Source organism: Microtus oregoni, unplaced genomic scaffold (genome assembly GCF_018167655.1).
Source record: "Microtus oregoni isolate MIOR12 unplaced genomic scaffold, Mior012 000019F_ref0000042, whole genome shotgun sequence".
NCBI lineage: Eukaryota > Metazoa > Chordata > Mammalia > Rodentia > Cricetidae > Microtus > Microtus oregoni.
Window position 1 is genome coordinate 13,180,580 of NW_024543078.1, and position 19,821 is coordinate 13,200,400.

At 43.1% G+C, this 19,821-nt stretch overlaps 1 protein-coding gene across 2 annotated transcripts in view; it reads right to left on the reverse strand.

Moving 5' to 3' along the window:
• Acyp2 (acylphosphatase 2) overlaps positions 1 to 19,821 on the reverse strand; it is a 166,551-nt gene that overhangs the window by 98,133 nt on the left and 48,597 nt on the right. Inside the window, exon 4 of one of the 2 annotated variants that reach the window (XM_041669831.1) lies at positions 892 to 1,059. The exons of the other annotated variant lie outside the window; for it this stretch is intronic. Coding sequence (XP_041525765.1) covers positions 987 to 1,059 — 73 coding nt within the window. The 3' untranslated portion in view covers positions 892 to 986. Of the gene's footprint in view, positions 1 to 891; positions 1,060 to 19,821 lie in introns of those variants that run through there. 2 annotated transcript variants of the gene reach the window in all.

The following is a 19,821-nucleotide window of genomic DNA, read 5'->3' on the forward strand; positions in this document are numbered from 1 at the left end:
TCGTTGCCCATACACTTTCAATACTAGCTTCTCTCTGTCTGTTTCTCTGTCTCTGTCTCTCTCCCCCTTCTCTCTCTGGTTCATGTTTGACTGAGATAATCTCACAACACAAAATGAACCACATTAAATAGAACGATTTATTCAGTTGCCTTTACACATGCATGTGTCTGTCTGTGTATGCATGTGTGCAGTGTTCATGTATATATGAGAGTGTGTGCATGCCAAGATGGGTTTGGGAGATCAAATCCCACTCTGCGGCAGCACCTTTACCTGCTGAGACCTTTTGCCAGCCTCTAGTCTAACATTTTTGATTTTTTTCATACCTTATGGTCATTTAGAAACTGTAATTTTTATTTCCTTTTCAGCTTTGTTGTAGGAGAAGTTTTGTTGCTAACGTAGGACTATGGGACATGTTTTATTTAGCAGTTAATTGGTTTGTTTAGAAGTAAACATTTGGAGCGAGCAGAATGGCTTGGCAGTAAGGACACTTGCCCGTGAGTCTGACTGAGTCCAGTCCCTGGCCAGAATTTAATTCTAGTGGAAGGAGAGAATAATACCACAAAGTTGTCCTCTGTCTTCCACCCACTGCACGGCACATGTGCGCCTATACACATATCACTAAATAAATAATGTAATACATAAGTAAACAAATAAATAAAAGTCAACATTTGACAAGTGTTGTGTACACATCGGTAATACAGCATTTGGGAGGTGGAAACAGAGGATCAGTAACTCAAGGTCATCCTTAGCTATACAGAGAGTTCAAGGGCAACATGGCTATGTGAGATTTTTGTCATCCCCTCCTCCCATGGCAAAAAAAAGTCAACATTGAAATCTAGGCCACTTTTGTGGGCCTCTTTAATACACTCACCTTGACTCTACAATTATTAGGGACATCTTGGAACCTGGGTTGTCTTCATTCACAGTAGGATCTCAGAGCAAATGTCAGGGCAGGGTGGTGGTTGACAGTCCTGTCACATCTAAGCCTAGCAGCCACAGCAGAATGCTGTCTTCATTAGTTTCTTATTAGTTTGCTCTGTTCTCATCAGACCATGGAACCTAGAGCCAGGGCTGGATGAACAGCTTAGTGTGGTAGCAATGAAAACGCAACCCATCACATTGACCCCAGGCAGCTACTGAATCGCACTGGTTTCTATGAACTCTTCTTGGTTCTACCAGATTTTCGGTTAGTTTTTGTTAGTGTCCTAGATAAATGATGCTATAAAATCCTGTCCCCTGATTTTATAACATTTACTACGTGTGTTGCATTTTCTTACCCTTGAATCTCCTCCCCAGTTAAATGATGAGACAGGTGTCCGCTGTGCTCCTAGACTGAGCTGGACTTCCCTTCAACATTAAATACCACGTTCATGTTCCTTGTCCATTCCACATGGAGTGTTTCCAAAGCCCTGTGGCCAGGTCTCAAGCTCTGGTGAACTAGGCCGTGGGCTGCCACACAGACAAACAATAATCCAAGGAAGTGGAAAACCAGAAAACTTCCATTGTTAAACTTTAGAACAGGGCCATTGTCAGGTATGACTGTGTGACCAAGTTCCTGCTTTGTTCCTCTAAGCAAGACACAATCCAGGAGAGGTGGGACTGTCCGACAAAATACGTCAGCCAAGAACTTTATCTTATGTTTTTATGTTTTTGTTATTTCTAGGGGAATGACAGTAGTTTATAGTGAGCAAAGAGATGGCAATGAGGGGGATGAATATTATCAAAAAAGTTATATACACTTAATCAACTGTCAAAGAACTTAAAGGAATCAAATATTTAAGTGTTTAGATTTCTGTTAGAGAATGACTGAGATTTTAAGAATTATGAGTAATATTTAATGCATTTTCCAAGTTGAATTTATTGCAGCTGGACATGGTGACACATATCTGTAGTCTCAGCACTTGAGGAGGCTAAGGCAGGACAGATTCCTTTGACTTTGGAGCAAGTCTGGGCTACACAGTGAGTCTGAGGCCAGTATGGGCTACAAAGCAAAACCCCGTCTCGAAGAAAACTATTTCACAGCTCTAAGAAACATTTGACATATATGTGCTTCTTAATGGGGCGAACAGCTATCAGGACTGCTCAAGAGAAGATGGGCAGGGATGAGAGACGGCTTTCTGAGTCACTACCAAGTAAGATCAATAAGGAGATGGTGCCTGTTTTAACATTTTGTATCACCAGAGACTGGCATATGGGAAGTGCTCAATAAATATTTCATGAATTAATTGATTCAAAAATGTATAGGACACTTCCCTGAAATCAGGTCACCAGGGAATGGTTATTACAGAATTCAGATTTAAAGTTATATAATAACTTTAGGAAGGAATAATGGGAAGCAACTATTTATTTAGTGCCAGGCAGAAAATAATGCTAGGATTTTTCTATAATTTAAATCTATAACTACTATTAATAGGGACTGTTAATTATTACATTCTCGTTATCTCTTTGTTAGCCTGTCATGGTATTCAGAGACACTGGGGAATCTGCAGTCATGAAGCTGGACTTTAAGTCCTCTTTCAGCCCACCGGAGTATGGTATCTTCTGGAACATTTACCTCTTCTATCCCATCCAGAGTGCGTGTTGTATTTACTCTGGTTTGTCATCCTTTTTATTTTCTTTTAGGGCTCATGATATGAGTCTTTTGAGAGATTCGGCTGCTATTAGATTAGTGATTTTTCCAGCTTTCTACAACCACATCCTGGTGCTTTGACCATGGCAAGGTCTCAAATAGTTATTGAATGAATGAATGAATGAATGAACGAGCGAATGAATCTGTTCAAGTCCCTCCATAATACTAAAAGAAAGTTGACCTAAGAAAGAGATTGCTATTATCTAAATATTTGTCCTACACACATGTCTCTATTGTATCCCCACCTTCACCCCACAGTAAAATGTCTATATTGAAGGCTTGTCCCCAGTGAGAAGGTGCCTGGAAGTGAGACCTTTGAGATGTGAGTAAGGCAAGAAAACAGCCCCCCTAGGAGCAGAACTGGTGCCCTTACAGAAAGGGCTCCAGGAAGCACCAACAAGAAGAGAGTTGTCCACAAAGGCAACAGGCCCCTTACTAGACCAGGAATTTGCTGAAATCTTGATCTGGGAATTTTAAGCTTACAGACTTCTAAGAAGCAAACGCCTGTTGTTTACAACCAGTCTGTGGTGGTTTGTTCTACTAGCCCACACAGATTAAGACAAGCTTATATAAAGAGCCACAGAGTACCAAAGAGAGCTCTCAGGCTGGAGTTTACAAGTTCATGGTTACTTTGTTCCAGTCTCCGGTTCCTTGAGAAACCTGTTCTGAGGTGTCTTCAGCTGGGGTGCTATTCTTACAGAAGATGGATGCCAACCCAACTGTATTATCTTTCAAGGCTTTTCCACTAAATACTTCCTACTTTTTCTGGAATAACAAAATACAGGACTATAAAAGAGTCACATTCAAACAAAGCATTGACCAGAAAACATAAGATATTGGATTCAAGTTGTTTTTTTTTTTTAAAGTGTATTTTCACTAGGACCCTAAAGTGATGGGTTTAGGGGAGTATATAGGTGTGTGTGTCTGGGGAGCAGGGGTGGTCAGCCTTGCTTTATTCCGTGGTACTCTCAAAATGAGCCAACTGTTTTAAAAATTTTATACTGCACAACAGGAATTAGATGGAACGACACAAACTCCTGTCACCACTGAACAAACGATTTGAGCTACATGATCTACCCGTAGTCATGCTTTAAGAAGGCATTCATTGGGAATTTTAATGGCATACGTGCTTTGATATGTTTTGATAACAATCAGCACAAAGTTAAACACACAAGACAAACTTGGTGACACATTTCTGTAATCCCGTCTCTTGCGAGGAGTCAAAATATGGTCCAAGAAGGGAGTTGTGCAGAAGGGAATTCTGAATGCTTGTGAAAAAACTCCAAGAAAACAAGACAAGAGGAGTGTGACTTCTATTTCTTCAAAAGCATAAATTACTCTTAGATATGCTTTTGTGCCTCTGCCAGGTACAGCAGAGGGGAGTAAGTTTACATTAGATTATTCATTACAGCTGGCTATTGTTATATATTTACATACCTCTATAGAAAACCATGTTTTCGCCACATGCAACTCGCCTGCCACACGTGGCTTCTCCTTGTGACTGGATGCCTTACTCCTAAGACTCTTAACCTCAGAGTGTAAATTGTCTGATGCGCTCAATAAAGTTGGGTATTTGGTGAAACCTTTGTCTGCCTCATTTTTAGGTTCCACTCTCTCAGGTTCATTCACACCACCAATTAGAGTGGTAAACAGGGAAAGAGAGGCAGAAAGATCAAGAGTTCAAACCCAAGGTCAGAGTAGCTACATAGTGAGTTTGAAGTCAATGTGGGTTACATGAGAACCTATTTTTTAAAGAAGTATATAATTCAATAAAACAACCATGTGTAGGGGCATAGGCTAGTAGTGCCAGAATTCAGGAGGCTGAGGCAGGAAGATACTGAGCCATGGTCATATAAATTGAATCTCATATGATGTTTACAAAATGGGGGCTACCTTCTGTACATCTCTATGTCAGTCAGGGACAGATGACACATCCAACCCAAGTGGCAGAAGAGTAAACTTCTTGCAGAACTGTGAGCAGGGATAAAGGAAGGCAAGATGAACTATCCCAGGGCTTACAATAATGGAGACTCTTTACCACTCCTGGGCCTGAAGAGCAGGGAGGAACTGATGAAATGAGTACCAACCAAATGAAATACTCTAATTCTGTGGCTACAGCGGAGGGTCTCCTGTCGGGGGCTGTAGCTTTGGTAGTATGGCGCTCCTCTCAAACCACAGCCTGGGAAGGAAGGCACTAGAAACAAAGACGTGTCTTTCTGGCCTTTCACCTCTAAGGAGGCAGAGGAGAAGGGAAGTCCACTGTCACAGGACAGGGAGGTCAGCCTTCTACAACAGAGCTAGTGAGAGGGCGGGTGGATATGGAGAAGTTAGAACACACACAGCATGGGATTTAGGGGAAAGCAGTATAATATAATATAAAATGCACATATACACACAGCACAGGCCAAGCTCGGAGGTTTTGGTTTCATTCCAGAGGGGTTCTGGCCACAGGATCTTGCTCCTACACTGTCAGAGCTGTTTTGAGTAAGTTTTACGTACAAGATGAATGCTATGAATTTGTCCCCTCCAAAATTCAGGTATTACAGCTTATTGGCTAATGTGATGGATGGCCTTAAGTAGTCTGGAAACTTTAAGGAGCAATTAGGCTACTGCCTCATAACTCTACACAGAAGAAATCAGGAGACAGCCCAGTCCTCACGGAGCTTACATTCTGGCGGGAAACAACTGAAAAGAACAATCGAAGGCAACCACTGCTGCTGGCGAAAATAAAAGCGAAGAGATGGGAAATGTTACCAGTAAGGCTCTTTCTAGAGAAGCATACATCTGAGCCAAGACCTGAATGACAGGGACAGCCTTGTGAAGACGGGTGAGAATGTTCCTGGTAAAGCCGCAAAGGGGACTCTCCAAACATGGAGTGTTACAGCACAAGATAGAGAGGGCAGAAGATGAGTGTGTGTGTGTGCGTGTGTGTGTGTGTGTGTGTGTGTGTGTGTGTATGTGTGTGAGTGAGTGTTCCTCAAAGCCCCACAGATTATCAGGGTCAATCGGGGTTATTTTGAAAATTGGTGGTAGCAGTTGAAGACCCAAGGACAGCATCAGAAGGGAAGAGGCCAAGAAAGAAAGATTTCCCTTGGTTCATACCCCAGAAAGAGGTGACAACCACTTAGCAAATCTTTCCCAAGTTTTCACCTCTTTATGTGTGTGTATGCATGTGTTTATGTATATTGCATCTGTGTGCATGATCTTGTGTTTACACTATGTATACATACTTGTGACACTGGGCGTTTTCCTTGGCCACTTTTCATTTTATTTTTGAGACAGGCTCTCTCAGTGACCCGTAAGCCTACCAATTTAGCTACACTGGGTGGCCAGCAAGTCCTGGGATCCTCCTGTCTTGCCTCCCCAGGATTGGATTTGCAGGTGTACCTGACTGCACTCAGCTTTTTTAATGTGAGCCGGTGGGTCCAAATTCAGTCCTCAGGCTTGTACGGTAAGAACTTTCCAAACTTATCCATTTCTCTAGCCCTGAGCATTCCTCTCTAAAGTACCTCAGAAAGCATGTAACTGTGTGGAAGTCTATTAGATGATATGTAAAGCTGCCAGCATGCAAATGCCACAAGCTACAAACTTACTGTACAGCAATGAGTGATGTCCAGATCCTCCCCTCCTCTTCCCATCAGTGGCATCCTGCTCCTTCTCTAGGTGTGGAAACTGAGCTTGTCTCCAAACCCATTCTCTGAGAGGGCAACATCGAACAGCATGGCCGATGGTTGGAGGAGAAGGAATTTCAGCCTGGGTGTCACCTCAGTTGCTAAAAATGTACTCACAAATAAAGCTCATGATCACAACAAACAACTCTCACGATGAGATCTTTGCCTAAAGCATCTCATTTCTGTGGGTCAGCCCTTTGAAAATGTTTATTTAGAGATTGTTAATGACCATGCTTGTAGAGGATATGAATTTTTAAAACCAATATTTCAATTAGTACAAGGAAAAAACCTGTATCTTTTTAAAAAGAAAGCAAGCCTTTCAGGGGAGTAAAAAGCGTAATTAGAATGCATCGAGGACTAAAAACTGCTTTTAACTTGTTCCTAAGAAACCCAAAATAGACCTGACAAGCGCTTCCAGAAAGCTTGCATCTACTTACTCTACTATTAAATTTTCCAGTTCAAAACTTTTAGAATCACTAATTTAAGGAGTGGGGAGCATTCCCTGGTTAATTTTGTTTGCAATGCCTCTACCCATGGAAGCTGATCTTTATTAGCAAATAGAAAGCCAGGTTGTTCTTAAATAGGTGAACAGCACTCTAATCCATGACATCTGGCTAATGTCACCATGGTGACAAACAACAGACCAGAACATAACAGTTGTTGGCAAGCAAATTACTTGATAAAGGGGTTATGTCCCTGGTCATCGGGAATCAGAGGTCTCACTAAAGATCCACTTAACTTGGGTTTTGATGCCATTCCCTATTCTACGCTATATGTTTTGTATAGAGAAAAATGCATGGCTGCAAATGGAGCCTAAGTGCCTCTTTATCTTGAAAAGCCTTTGGGGAATTTTATGGTTTCAAACAGGTTTGTATTTGGGGATGGGCAGGGCAGATGTGAGGGAGGCTTGTGCGAATCGTTTGGAAAATGCAATCAGCCCCTGGGCCTTAGGATGGTCCTCAGGCAGGCACACCACTCCTCCACGGATACAGTGGGAAGTCAACCAGGATGGAATGGGCCTTAGGATGGTCCTCAGGCAGGCACACCACTCCTCCACGGATACAGTGGGAAGTCAACCAGGACAGACTTCCTCTGGCTCACTCCTAGCCCCAAGCCTGCAGCACACAGGGCATCAAATAGGAAGCAACTCAAAACCAGTGCTGCGCAGAGCCCTCCACACGTTCTTCTCTATCCTGACAGAACCAGCTGCACCCGTTAACCCCGAGGATTTCCCCATGGGATTGAGGAGCACCTCACAACTGTAGCAAAGCAGTGACTGTGTCAGCAGTGGAGAAATACTGAGACCTACAGCAGATTCTGCAGGAATGTAGTGGAAGGTGGGAAGGGAATTTTCTAACATCCTCTTTCTTTGTCCTGCAGAATCTGCTGTATCTCTTGACATCACAATGACACTGTATCTCAAAAAATATAGTGGAGAGCAACTGAGAAAAATATCCAGTGTTGACCTTCGGCTTCAACATACATATGCACACATGTTGCAGAATGTTGTTTAACTATGCAAAGATGTGTTGCATTTTTTAACTATGTAAAGATGTGTTGCATTTGTTTATGTTGCAAAATATTTATTTAACTAAATAAAGACGTGTTGCATTTGGTTAATTATGTAAAGATGTGTTTTAGTTTGTCTGCTTAAGGCATCTGATTGGTCTAATAAAAAACTGAAGGGCCAAAAGCAAGGGAGGAGTATAGGGATGGGGGAGTAAGGAGGAGGAGGAATTCAGGCTTAAGGAAAGAAAGAAAAAGAGATGCCAGAGGCCAGCAAGCCAGACATGGAGGAAGCAGGAAAGTAGGACATACAGAATGAAAGAAGGGTTAAAAAAAATAAGCCCTGAGATGAATAGAAACAGGTTAAATTAAGTTAAAAAGAGCTAATGGGACGAGCCTACAGTTAAGGCTGAGCATTTATAATTAATAATAAGTCTCCATGTCTTATTTGGGAGTTGGTTGGCAGCCCAAAGAAAATGCCAACTTCACACACACAAACACACACACAAACACACACACACACACACACACACACACGAATACACATGTATAATGCACACAAATAAAATATGATAAAATAAAAACATAAAAGATAATTCTTCTTTTATATTTATGCATTTATTTGTGGGTTTTGTGTGTCTGTGTATATATACAAGAATTCACCCATGCCCACACACATGTGTACACACACAAATATTTTGCAACATATCCCCTAAACCTCCGGATCTTCTCTCTACCTCATAATGGTATGAATTGGTTGGATTGTCAATTTTTAAATGATTATTATCTTTATGTATTTAGTGCTGGTAATAACAAAGAGCCCCAGATACAGATCATCACAAACAATATCTTGTTGTAGCATTTAGTAAGGGTGAATCAGTTTAAACGACACAAGTGAGCATTAAATTCCAAAAAAGGTCTTGTCCTATTGATTGCTTCCTGCTAAAAGACTACATTTCCCAGCTTCCCTTGAAACAAGGAAGGCCAAGGATGGAAATGCAGGCTATAGGCTAAATCAGCAATCATTTGCACTCCTCCTTCCACCCCTATAAAGGGTCACAGCCGTCTTTTTCCACTGGCAGGTGGCTCAACTTCCCACAGATTAGGGTATATGACCCTGCACCATGTGTACCAATAAACATGATCCTATCCATGAAAGATCAAAAGTCTCTTTTTCTGTCTTCTGGGGCATCTGGAGCCCTGCCCCTGCCCCCAGCAGGCAGCTCCAAACCCACCTTCTGGGACCTTTTAACTTCCTACTGTGTCTACCTATGCTTGGGACCTGTTCTCTCAGGAGCACTCAGCCAAGGTCACTCAATAAATTAGACAGTCAACAGTCTTCCTGGGACCTCTGGCTTTTGTGGCCTCTACCTCTATGGATGATGCAATTCAAAAAGATGAAGCCTCTAGCTTGGTGGGTTGTATTGGTGTCCTGGGTAAACCCAGCCTAGGACCCTGAGTAGGTAATAGGGCCAGTGCTGGCTCCTGGGTAACCTTTACTTTTCACTCGGCATCTCTGCCCTTCCCTCTCTTACTTTCCTGTCTCTAACACAGTCTGGCCCTCAAGGCAGGAAGCCATGTTCCATTCAACAAGACTATATATCAACATAGCCAAAATGCAGGACAAAGTAACCTGTGGGACCTAACTTGGAGGTACCAATTCATTCAGGGGCTAACAGAATACCCCTCCTACATCTTGTCCTGAAACTCACTGAGTTGAAAGCACCTGGAAATTTCCACTGGCTTTGGGAACTTTGGTCAAGAATTCTATGTATTCTCTGACAGGTGTGGCAAAGTTTCCCATTGCCCTGCAATTCTCGGACGCTTACTTTCCAGGTATAGTCCATCAACCTGACACTCAGTGCATGTGTCAAGTGGCTGGATTCTGAGTCCTGTTTTACCTTGGTCCTGAACCCCCCCCCCCCCCATGTGTACAAAATTGTCTCATCCAAAGGATACACCCTTATCTTGGCTGCAGTCTAATCCTAAAAAAAGGTCCGTTTGAGAGCCCTCATACCAGGTTCAGTTGTTTGGCTCCAAGTCCAAATCTGACCTCAATATACATTGGACAAATAGCCACTGTTGGCTCAAATTTAGAACTTTTTATTTTAATGTCTAAAATGATTTTAGAGAACTTCATAAGATGGAATGGTAGTATGATCTGAGCCCCCGCCCCATACAATGCTCAGTTCAACTCAACTCTTCTCCTCCCTGACACTCAGCGTCTTCAGTTTGCAACTGCACCCTGTAGTAAGAAATCTAGCAGAGTCACTGTATCTAGGGTAAACATCAGGATGAATAGTTTCTAAGTACTTCGACCTTGAAGAAATCATTGTGGAAAATAGCAATTGTTTTCTCTTATCTATAGAGCTTTTCTGAAGGAGCTCTACAGTGTTTGCACGACTTTGGTCACAAGACGATCCTGGTACACCCAGAGCATCTTGCATTACTGGGTACTGCAAACAGCACACAATAAGGACAAGGCTGCAGGGGTGTGATATTTTTCTCTGTGAGTTCAAAGCCAGCCTACTGTACAAGAACTAGTTGCAGGACAGGCTCCAAAGCTACAGCAAAACCCTGTCTCGAAAAACCAAAAACAAAAACAAAAAAAGTTTCTTCTAAATCCCTTATCCTGACTCTGACAGAGAGAACAACAGAGCAGCCTAGGAAAAGATCTTAATGCACTATTTTCAATAAAGGCTAAGAGGTGTGTGTGTGTGTGTGTGTGTGTGTGTGTGTGTGTGTGTGTGTAAATGGATAAGTAAATGTTTAGCTCTCTGAATACTCCCCATTCATGGTTTTGCTTAAAAAACTGTTCTCCCATTCAAGGTCGTGGATAGCTTTTACTTTTACTGAAATGTAAACTTCCTTATTTCAGCATCTATATAGGAACATAGGGGCATGTGTAATAGTAAAAAAAAAAAAAAAAAAAAAATGGCTCCAGTCCCTGAGAGGTGGCAGCAGGCCACAAGGGGCAGCGGGTCCCAGGCAGGGAGCTGTGCATGGCAGGTGAAAGACCTCAGAGGGTCAACCCCTCCCACGAGGAGCCACAGTGCAGGTGAGAGGCAGAGAGAGAGAGAGAGAGAGAGAGAGAGAGAGAGAGAGAGAGAAGGGGGGGAGAGAAGAGGAGAAGAGGAAGAGAGATGGAAAAGAAGGGCACTCAGGCTGGAAGCAGAAGGAAGAGTCTCTTGCCTCAGTGGAGGGGGGAGGAGTGGGCAGGGCTTGTCTCTTAAAGGGACAGGCCAGGCCATTATTACAGCATGGTTTTTAAAAGCTGTGAAATTTCAAGCAGAAAAAAACAGCTTAAAACTTGTAATAAAAGGGGTTAATAATTAAAATATATGTATTGGTACTCTTAATTTGATACAACATATCATATATGTAACTTGAATTTAAATCTTGTCTAATGCCCTCACGAGGATGGAAGCAGCCAAGTAACTTGGCCTCCATCTTCACTAATGTTTATAACATTGCATATTTAGAAGGAAAATACCACATGACTTAACCACTATCTTGGTTAATGACCACATGGTATGAAACACCTATGGCAGCACCCACAGAACTAGTTCTCCTGAGCCCTCTGGCTACCACCGTACCTCCTTTTAAATTAGAATAAAGAGACAATATCAAGCCTCTAAGACATTTTAGCTAAGGATAAATTTTTTATTTGATGATTTTGTCCAGAGAATGAAAAATAAGAACAAAATCATGAACAAGGTTTATGGAAACAGAACTAAGGAATAGCACATGTTTGAGGACTGAGTTTAATGAAGTCCTAAGTGATCTGTTCAGTCTAACAGAAACTGACTTAGAGGTGTTTGTGTAACCACTTATGTCTTTGCTAAATTTGTCAGGTTTTAGCTATTTGGAGAAAATGAGGCATTAAAAACTGTGATATTTTATAAAAGCACATGATAAAAAGACAATGAAAATGAGTTTTGAGTTTCCCAGGGGCTGTACTAATGGTTTAAAGTTTATCTTGATACTAAAGGGTCTCTACAATTATAAATTTTAAGGGTCAAACTTAAAAGAGATAAAATCATGAAATCCTAACCTTATGAATTCTATAAATTTTAAAATTTACTAACTTGCTATAAACTATTGAAGATAATTAAGATATAGGAGTAATGGTCAGCCACCTTGTAAATGGTCAGATTCTTTATGTTTGTAGCCATACTAAGTACAAATGTAATCAATTTACGGAGCCAAGCTCGAGGGAAAGACCAATTTATATCTCCCGTTACATAGTCTTCTGTACATGTTTTCAAGACTAAGTCTACAGCAAGCAACTCAAAACAAGTTTAAAGTTAACTTAAAGTTTGTTTAATGTAAAATAAATTTGAAATCAAGTATATTTTAAAATTGGTTATAAAAAATTGAATAAAATGGATTAAATTTACAATACTCTTGCATGGCACGGTGTCCCCAGGCTCAAGTCGTTCCCTTGAGCACAGCCCCACTGTAGTGAGTGGCACGCTACCCTCATAATAAGATAAGGAAGTGTGGAAAATAAGACCTGTCAGAAGTCTGCTGCTCCTTCTCCTAGCTACATAGCGCTGACCAGTATGGCTGCGTAGGACAAACCAGAAAAACTCCTTCTTATGTGTAGGAAAGAGAAATTACTCCTCCTGTCTCACATGACAGGCAGACAGATTCTCTTGTCCAGTAAAGGGTCTTAGATTCTGCACCTGCATCCTAAATGTCTCACAAAACGGAGAGACAAATGGCAGTTACTCTATCCTCAATGTCTCCCGAACTAATATATGAGGACGCTATGAACAGGGGACTCTTGTAAGTCTACCACCTGTTGTGGAGTATTATTTGAAGATGTGTTGCATTTGTTTATACTGTGGAACATTTGTTTAATGATGCAAAGGTGTTATGCATTCTTCTATGTTGCATTTGTTTAACTCTGTGAAGCTGTGTTCATTTGCCTGTCTACACACCTGATTGGTCTAACAAGAGCTGAATGGCCAACAGCTATGCAGGAGAAAGGGCAAGTGGGACTGGCAAACAAAGAGAATAGATGAGAAGAGAGGATGGAGGAGTGAGAAATAGAGGAGAGGAGGACACCAGGGGCCAGTCACCCAGCTACACAGACACCGATAGAGCAAGAAGTAAAGAAAGGTATGTAGAATAGAAAAAGACAAACAACCTCCACAGGAGCAGGTACAAGGGACCCACCCTGAGGGAACAGGCCCAAGCCAGAGTCCTCTGTGGGACCAAGTATGAATCAGTGACCTCTGAGGTAGCAGGCCTGAGCCAGCAATCTCGGCCAGCGCAGGTCTGATCCAGCAGCCTCCACCAGAGCAGGCCTGAACCAGCAATCTCCACTGGAGCAGACCTGCCCCCACAGGAGCAGCAACTGCCACAGAGGGAGCAGGCCCAAGCCAGCCTGATCAGTGACCTCTGTGGTAGCAGGCCTGAGCCAGCGACCTCCTCTGGAACAAGCCACCAGAGCAGGTCTGAGCCAGTGACCTCTGCCAAAGCAAGCCAAAGGCAGTGACCCCGTCCAAAACAGCCCCAAGTAAGCAACCTCTTTGGAAGCAGGCCCAAAAGACCCCCAGTATTGGGGAGCACTGAGAGACCTTCAGGAACACTGAGTGACCTCCAGATGAGTGGAACTGTGGCCCTGACTGCACCATGAGGAGCAACCATCAGAGCCTTGGATGCACTGGCACCTGGAAAATTGATTACCACTAATACAGACAGCCCCAACTACACCAATCAGAGAAATAGATGGGCAGACAAGGTAAGAACACACTGAACATCACAAAGAACAAAATGACGTAAATAAAACCTGGTAGCCCTAAAACAACAAGACTTGAACAACCAAATATAGATGAAGCAGAAGAAAATGACCTAAAAAATAACTTTAGGAGAATGTTTGATGCCCTTAAAGAGGAAATAAAAAATTTCCTCAAAGAACTGGAAGAAAAGACAAACAGACTCAGAAAGACAAATATCATATGCACTCTCTCATAAGTGGTGTTTAGACAAAAAGCAAAGAAAAACCAGCCTACAATTCACAATATCAAAGAATGGAGACAACAATGAGGACCCTAAGAGAGACATACATGGATTTAGTCTACATGGGAAGTAGAAAAAGACAAGATCTCCTGAGTAAATTTGGAGCATGGGGACCATGGGAGAGAGAAGAAGGGGAGGGGAGAGGAAGGAAGGAGAGTGGAGAAAAATATATAGCTCAATAAAAACAATAAAAAAAAATTTTTAAAAAAAGAAAAAGACAAAAGACTAGGGGTAAAAGGTAGATGGGATGATGTGTTAACAAAACCTGGCTAGAAATAAGTCAAGCTAAGCCCGGGTATTCATAAGTAAGAATAAGCCTCCATGTATTTATTTAGGAGCTGGGTGGAGGGCCCCCAAAGAGCTAAGGGTTAAAAAAAATCAACTTCCACAACTGACTCATATGGAACCTGAATGCTTGCTCAATTGGTCATACCCTCTACCCTGGCATTCAACTATTCATCTTAGCAAAGGGTTATACTATAACTACCCACGTTCCCTGGTTAAAAGATCCTCTGCCATCAAACTCACAGCTTTGGAAAGTTATTCAGAAAATCCGCATGGTGTCTTGGAACTTTGTTAGACAATCCTATAAAATGACTCAAATAGTCTTCAATATGACTTTTAAATTGTCAGTTATGTGCTGAATTTAATTGACTTACTTGACAGAGCTCCCAGGTGCTTGTTCCTTATGCAGGATTCTAATGTAAACAGCTTACTACAGTCACCTTATCCTTCCATAGAGCTATGGTACATGGTGCAGCCAGTTGTACGATTGGATTTAGCCTCATGCTAACTTTATATTTAACCCTATATTAACTTAATTATGAGTTAAACATTTTCCACATTCACTTCGCCCTTTAATTTCCCCTGCAAAGTTGTACAGCTATTATCTCCTGGCTTAGGTTCTGGATCTTTGCTGTCTGTGTAGTTTTGTTGTTGCCTCTAGGATGGACACTTTTCTGTGTCCATCTAATTAACTTCTACCCTTTCTACATAATCTATTTGTCAGTGTGAAGCAGTTACAGTGGGATTGGTACCCCCAAATCCCTGGAAGCAGTTCAGGTGACCTCTGAAGGAAGAACTAACGAGCCATGGACCATTCAACTCATCCTTCTTTTTACCACTCTGGGCATTGTTTTGGGGACTCAGAACTCAAGCTGATAGAACAAAGCCTTTCTATCAACTAACCTTTTTGTCTCACCAACTCTCAAAAACCTTAGAGAAATCTTGGATCGGTGGAACATCCTTCAGAACCAACTCCATTTTTCTTTCTTTTTTTTTTTTTTATTTTGGCTACTCCAGTACTCTAAGACTGGATCTAACTAGCATTAAGGATAGGATGTGTGTCCTCTGAGAACAATGCTGCTTCCACACAACAAATCCTAACTGGTTTGAGATGGGAACTAAAGACATAAGGACCTAAAGACAAAAATTCAACCACAAGCCTCCTAATAAACGAGCTTCTGATCCCCTCCACTTTAGCTCCTCCCCTTGGTTACTTCATTCTGCCTAACTATCCTCATTCTTATGTTCCTCCCTAACTTTTAAATGTTTTTCTGACTGAGCTCCCCCATATCCAATGGCTGTCACCCCACAATGTCTCTATTGACTCCATTTCTTTTCCTGATACATTTATAAAAGACCTTTTAGATGCTTTTGAGAAACTGGATACAAGGGAATTTCATGGCCTTCGCCCCAGGCCAAATACAATTCTTTAAATTAGTCTTCTGTTTTCTCCCACCCCCTTCCTTCAGAGATCTGTAACTCCCTGCAGCTACTGCTAACAAATTTGGGTACAACATTCCGGAGTGGGGCTAGTCATTGCCACCCAGAGTCAGCTCTACACCCACTGCATCTCACTGGCTCACTCTGTCTCTCCAGTCTCCTCCCCCTCCCACCTTCCTAGGCAATCTCTGTTTTACTTGGTAACCAAATCATCTTCTTATAGCCCTCTAATAATTATTTTTCAAAATAATTATTTTGACATGCAGGACAGCAATTGCATGATCAACCGCATAAGAGCAAATTAAAACTCTCCTTTTGCTAAGTGACCAGAGGACCCCTGTGAGGGCTAAAGTTATGTTTTAAGTTTTAATTGCTGTACTTAAGAGATTTATGAAACATAATGCCTCTAACCTGTAAGTCCCATGTTGTAAACTAAAAATTCACATAAGCTTCAGGGAGCCCAGGGAGTCATAAGACTTGGATCCACCTCTCACAGGTCAAACAGACTCCAGCTAAGTACAGCCTAAGTTTCCCCGCCTACCTGTTCCTGAGGGTGGGATTTCTCTCAGCTCTGGTCTTGGGACTCCTCCCTTCCCCAACTACCAGGACTGTGGGCCTCAAAGTTCCCAATGTAAGATTTTCCTTTAAGTTCTGAAACTAACTTCTGACCCTCATCTCTATCTGACTCAACAGATTTCCACTTGGCTGACAGGCGCCATCCAGGAATCAGTTGCTGGCTACAGCCCGTTACAAATAGCTGTGAGCTCCGAAGCTGTTGAGGACCCGTCCAGCCAAGGTGACTGCTCCCTCTCTTCATCTGGGTCAGCTAACCAGATGCTTCTGGTGCATGCCCAGTGCCTGAATCCTCTCCGAGCCTTTTTACTAGCATTCTACCTTCCTGGGTCCTGACAACATGTCCTGATGTTAGCAGGAAGGTAGCTACAGAAGAGCGCATCAGCCACATCCTCTACAAAAGGCTGCAGTATAACGTCAAAACCAAACTCCTTTGCGTAGGGTACAGAATGGCTGCCTAGAGTGCCTATTGGCATGCCAGGAAAGGAACCTCTTAGAACCTAATAGGCCCAGATCTATCCACAGGTAGATTCATTAGCTGAAACAGCCCTGCAATGCAAGGTCACTTAACTCTATGCATAACAAGGAGGTACTGTGTGACTTTAAGAGAAATTTGTTGTTTCTATACAAAACCACTTGGGAATCGTTAGAAATCATTTGACTATATTCAAAATAAATATTGCAGACCAAAAAGAAGATGAAATAGACGACTATTTCCCATTCGCATAGTAACACTGACGTCAGCCATCACGGGTCTTCTGTTGCTCTAATCACCGTTGGCCCTTACATCATTAGTGCTCTAATGAGATCTGTAAACTCCCATCTAGGTACCACTAAGTTGATGGTTAATGGATCCCAGTGTGAACAGGCATCCAACACAGAGTCAAGGATTTGATTCAGGGTGCAACTCAAGAGGTAACTGTAAGGGCTAGTTATGTTTTGTTTTAATGACTGTGCTTAGGAGATCATAAAACAAAAATGCCTTTAACCTGTAAGCCTCACCTGCCCAAGGACTTCCTGGATGCCGGGGCTGTTGTTCAGGTAAGATAACCACATCTTCACTTCCACAAAGCCTGGTTGTCCCAACTGCACAGGATGTGCTCGGTCACAGGTAGGTGGGAGGTACATAGACAGGAAGTACATCAGGATGTATGCTTGCCCGTGGTTGGACGAAGGTAGAAAGTATGCAGCCTTATGGGTTTTGCCTTTAGAAGCATGGAACTGACATAATTTGTGGCCATTCTCTGGGAAGCCTGGGTGTGTACCTGAACAGTGTCCATCATCCCGGCCAGTGTTTAATAAAGTTCGCTTCAAATTTGGTTCAAAAGTTGAGGTAGTGGTCTTATCCTTGCCTTTTCAAGGGGATTAACACCTGTTTTCAACTGCCTCCCGAACTTCTCAGCTTCCCTTGGGGCCAATGAGCCCAAGCCGAGGCTGCAGAAGTGGAGCGCTATATGGCTTACAATTATTTCCGTGCCTCACCTCACCTCCTGTAAAGGGTGCAGCCATCTTTTCCCATGGGCAGATGGCTCAACTTCCTGACAGTTGAGTGTGCTCCTCACTGTGTCCCCTCTCAAACACCTTTTTATGTCCCTTTAAGCTGTCTCAGAAACTGAACACTGTGGTTGAAAAGAACATTGACTTTAAACACACTAAACTAAATGATAGATAGGTAGACAGGGCTGCAAGTCTCAACAAATGTTATTGCCTGGTTAGTGTTATCGCTGCTCTAAACACGACCATGGCAAATAGAATTTGCACTGCTTGGGAGCTTGTTAGGAGGCTCCGTGGGAAATTTATTGGAGACCCTTGGCTTTGAACAAAATCACCAGTGACTTGAAAAAGCACTGGGCAAACCCGAAAAGAGCATAACCAACAACACGGAAGAACCAAGTTTCCCAACAGACTGCGCCTCTGGTACCCCAAAGACTGCTGCCACACTCCCAGCACGGTTCTGGGAATCAGGTGACACCAATGGCGCTGGCTGAGGAAGCGCATCCATGGCTCATACTATCTAAAAGCAGCCTGCCTCATCTTCGGGACCTCTGCTCTAAGAGCAGTCTTAACAGAAGACACAAAGCTGAGCTAGGAAAATGGGGAGAGAAAAGACAGCCTAGGAAAACATTCGCTTGTGTTCCAGGAGCAGAGCTGTTAATGCTCCTTTGTTTACAAGGGAGAGAAAGAGCTGAAGGGAGATTAATACCAAAGCAGCAGGGCCTTATACCTGGGGCTTCCCCTGCTGACACCATCCATAAAGGAAGGCCCATTTCGTAGTGATTCCATTCTAACATTGAGGCTTATCACAAACAAATACATGGGAAACATACCCTATATTCATTGTCATGAAACAAATACGTGGGAAACATACCCTATATTCATTGTCATGAAACAAATACGTGGGAAACATACCCTATATTCATTGTCATGAAACAAATACGTGGGAAGCATACCCTATATTCATTGTCATGAAACAAATACGTGGGAAGCATACCCTATATTCATTGTCATAAAACAATGCACAGGTTCATGACAAATTTGAAAATGACTGCATTCAGTCCAGTCACGAAGTGAAATAAGTTTCTAATTATGTGGCAATGAAGCAAACAGAAAGGGAGAACTGGGGAATGGTGAAAATACTCATTACAAGTGTTTAGAGGCTTCTAAAGATCTCCAAATATCTCCATTCAAAAACAGGGGCTCAACATTATAAATAAAATCATATACGTGTGTGCATGTGGAAGGATTCCAGCTAGAGTCTGGACGTGTTTGTATACTTCTACCTACATCGGCATGCTTCCCGCTGACGTTCAAAGTCCTTTTAAAAGCTCTCGTGAAAACACTATTTTTTGAACAATCAGCCAGAAGCCTCAGCCCCCATGTGGGCCTGAATCAGCAGTCGGCACAGATGGCTGTGTCGACTTTTTGGTCTTTGGGGGTCACAGTCAACCAGGATCAAGTACCATCATCATACCAAGTGCTTCCCGAGGTCTCGAAGCCTGGACACAGAAGAGAGAAAAAGCAACAGCTCCACCCCATTCCTTGTGGCTGGGGAGGGCTGTACTCAAACAAGTACCACTTGAGACAGCCACGAGCCCTGGTGCTGGGTGGTCAGGCACCACTGTGGTGAGCGAGTCCAGGCTGGTGGGTGGTCAGGCACCACTGTGGTGAGCGAGTCCAGGCTGGTGGGTGGTCAGGCACCACTGTGGTGAGCGAGTACAGGCTGGTGAGGTGGGAGAGACGGAGGGGTTTGTGATGGTTTGTGGACTGGGGAGAGAGGTGGATCTGGAGAGGTGAGGGTAGTGAGGAACAGGCTGACATGAACGGCCAGCTGGCCACCTGAGTCCAGGGAGAGATCTGGGCCTGGCCTATGACCCATGGCCAGGTCTTGATCTGTGGCCCTGAAGCAGCTGAGGGGATCAGTGTTGATGTCTGTGGCTCCTATTGTCACTGGGAGGTATGCAGGGGCCTGTGGTCTATGCTGCCACCTAGTGCCACATTGGTGCCCAGTGCCACACTCTCACAGGGAGGGGCCGTGCCAATCTGGGTGGCCTGCACAGCCACGTCGGGCCATGATGACAGCTTGACCCAGTCTGCTGCTGAGGACCATGTCTGGGTCCATGCTCCTACCATGACAAGGTTCTGTGTTGATGTCCCTGGCCTGTGTTACTGCTAGGGGCCACTCTGAAG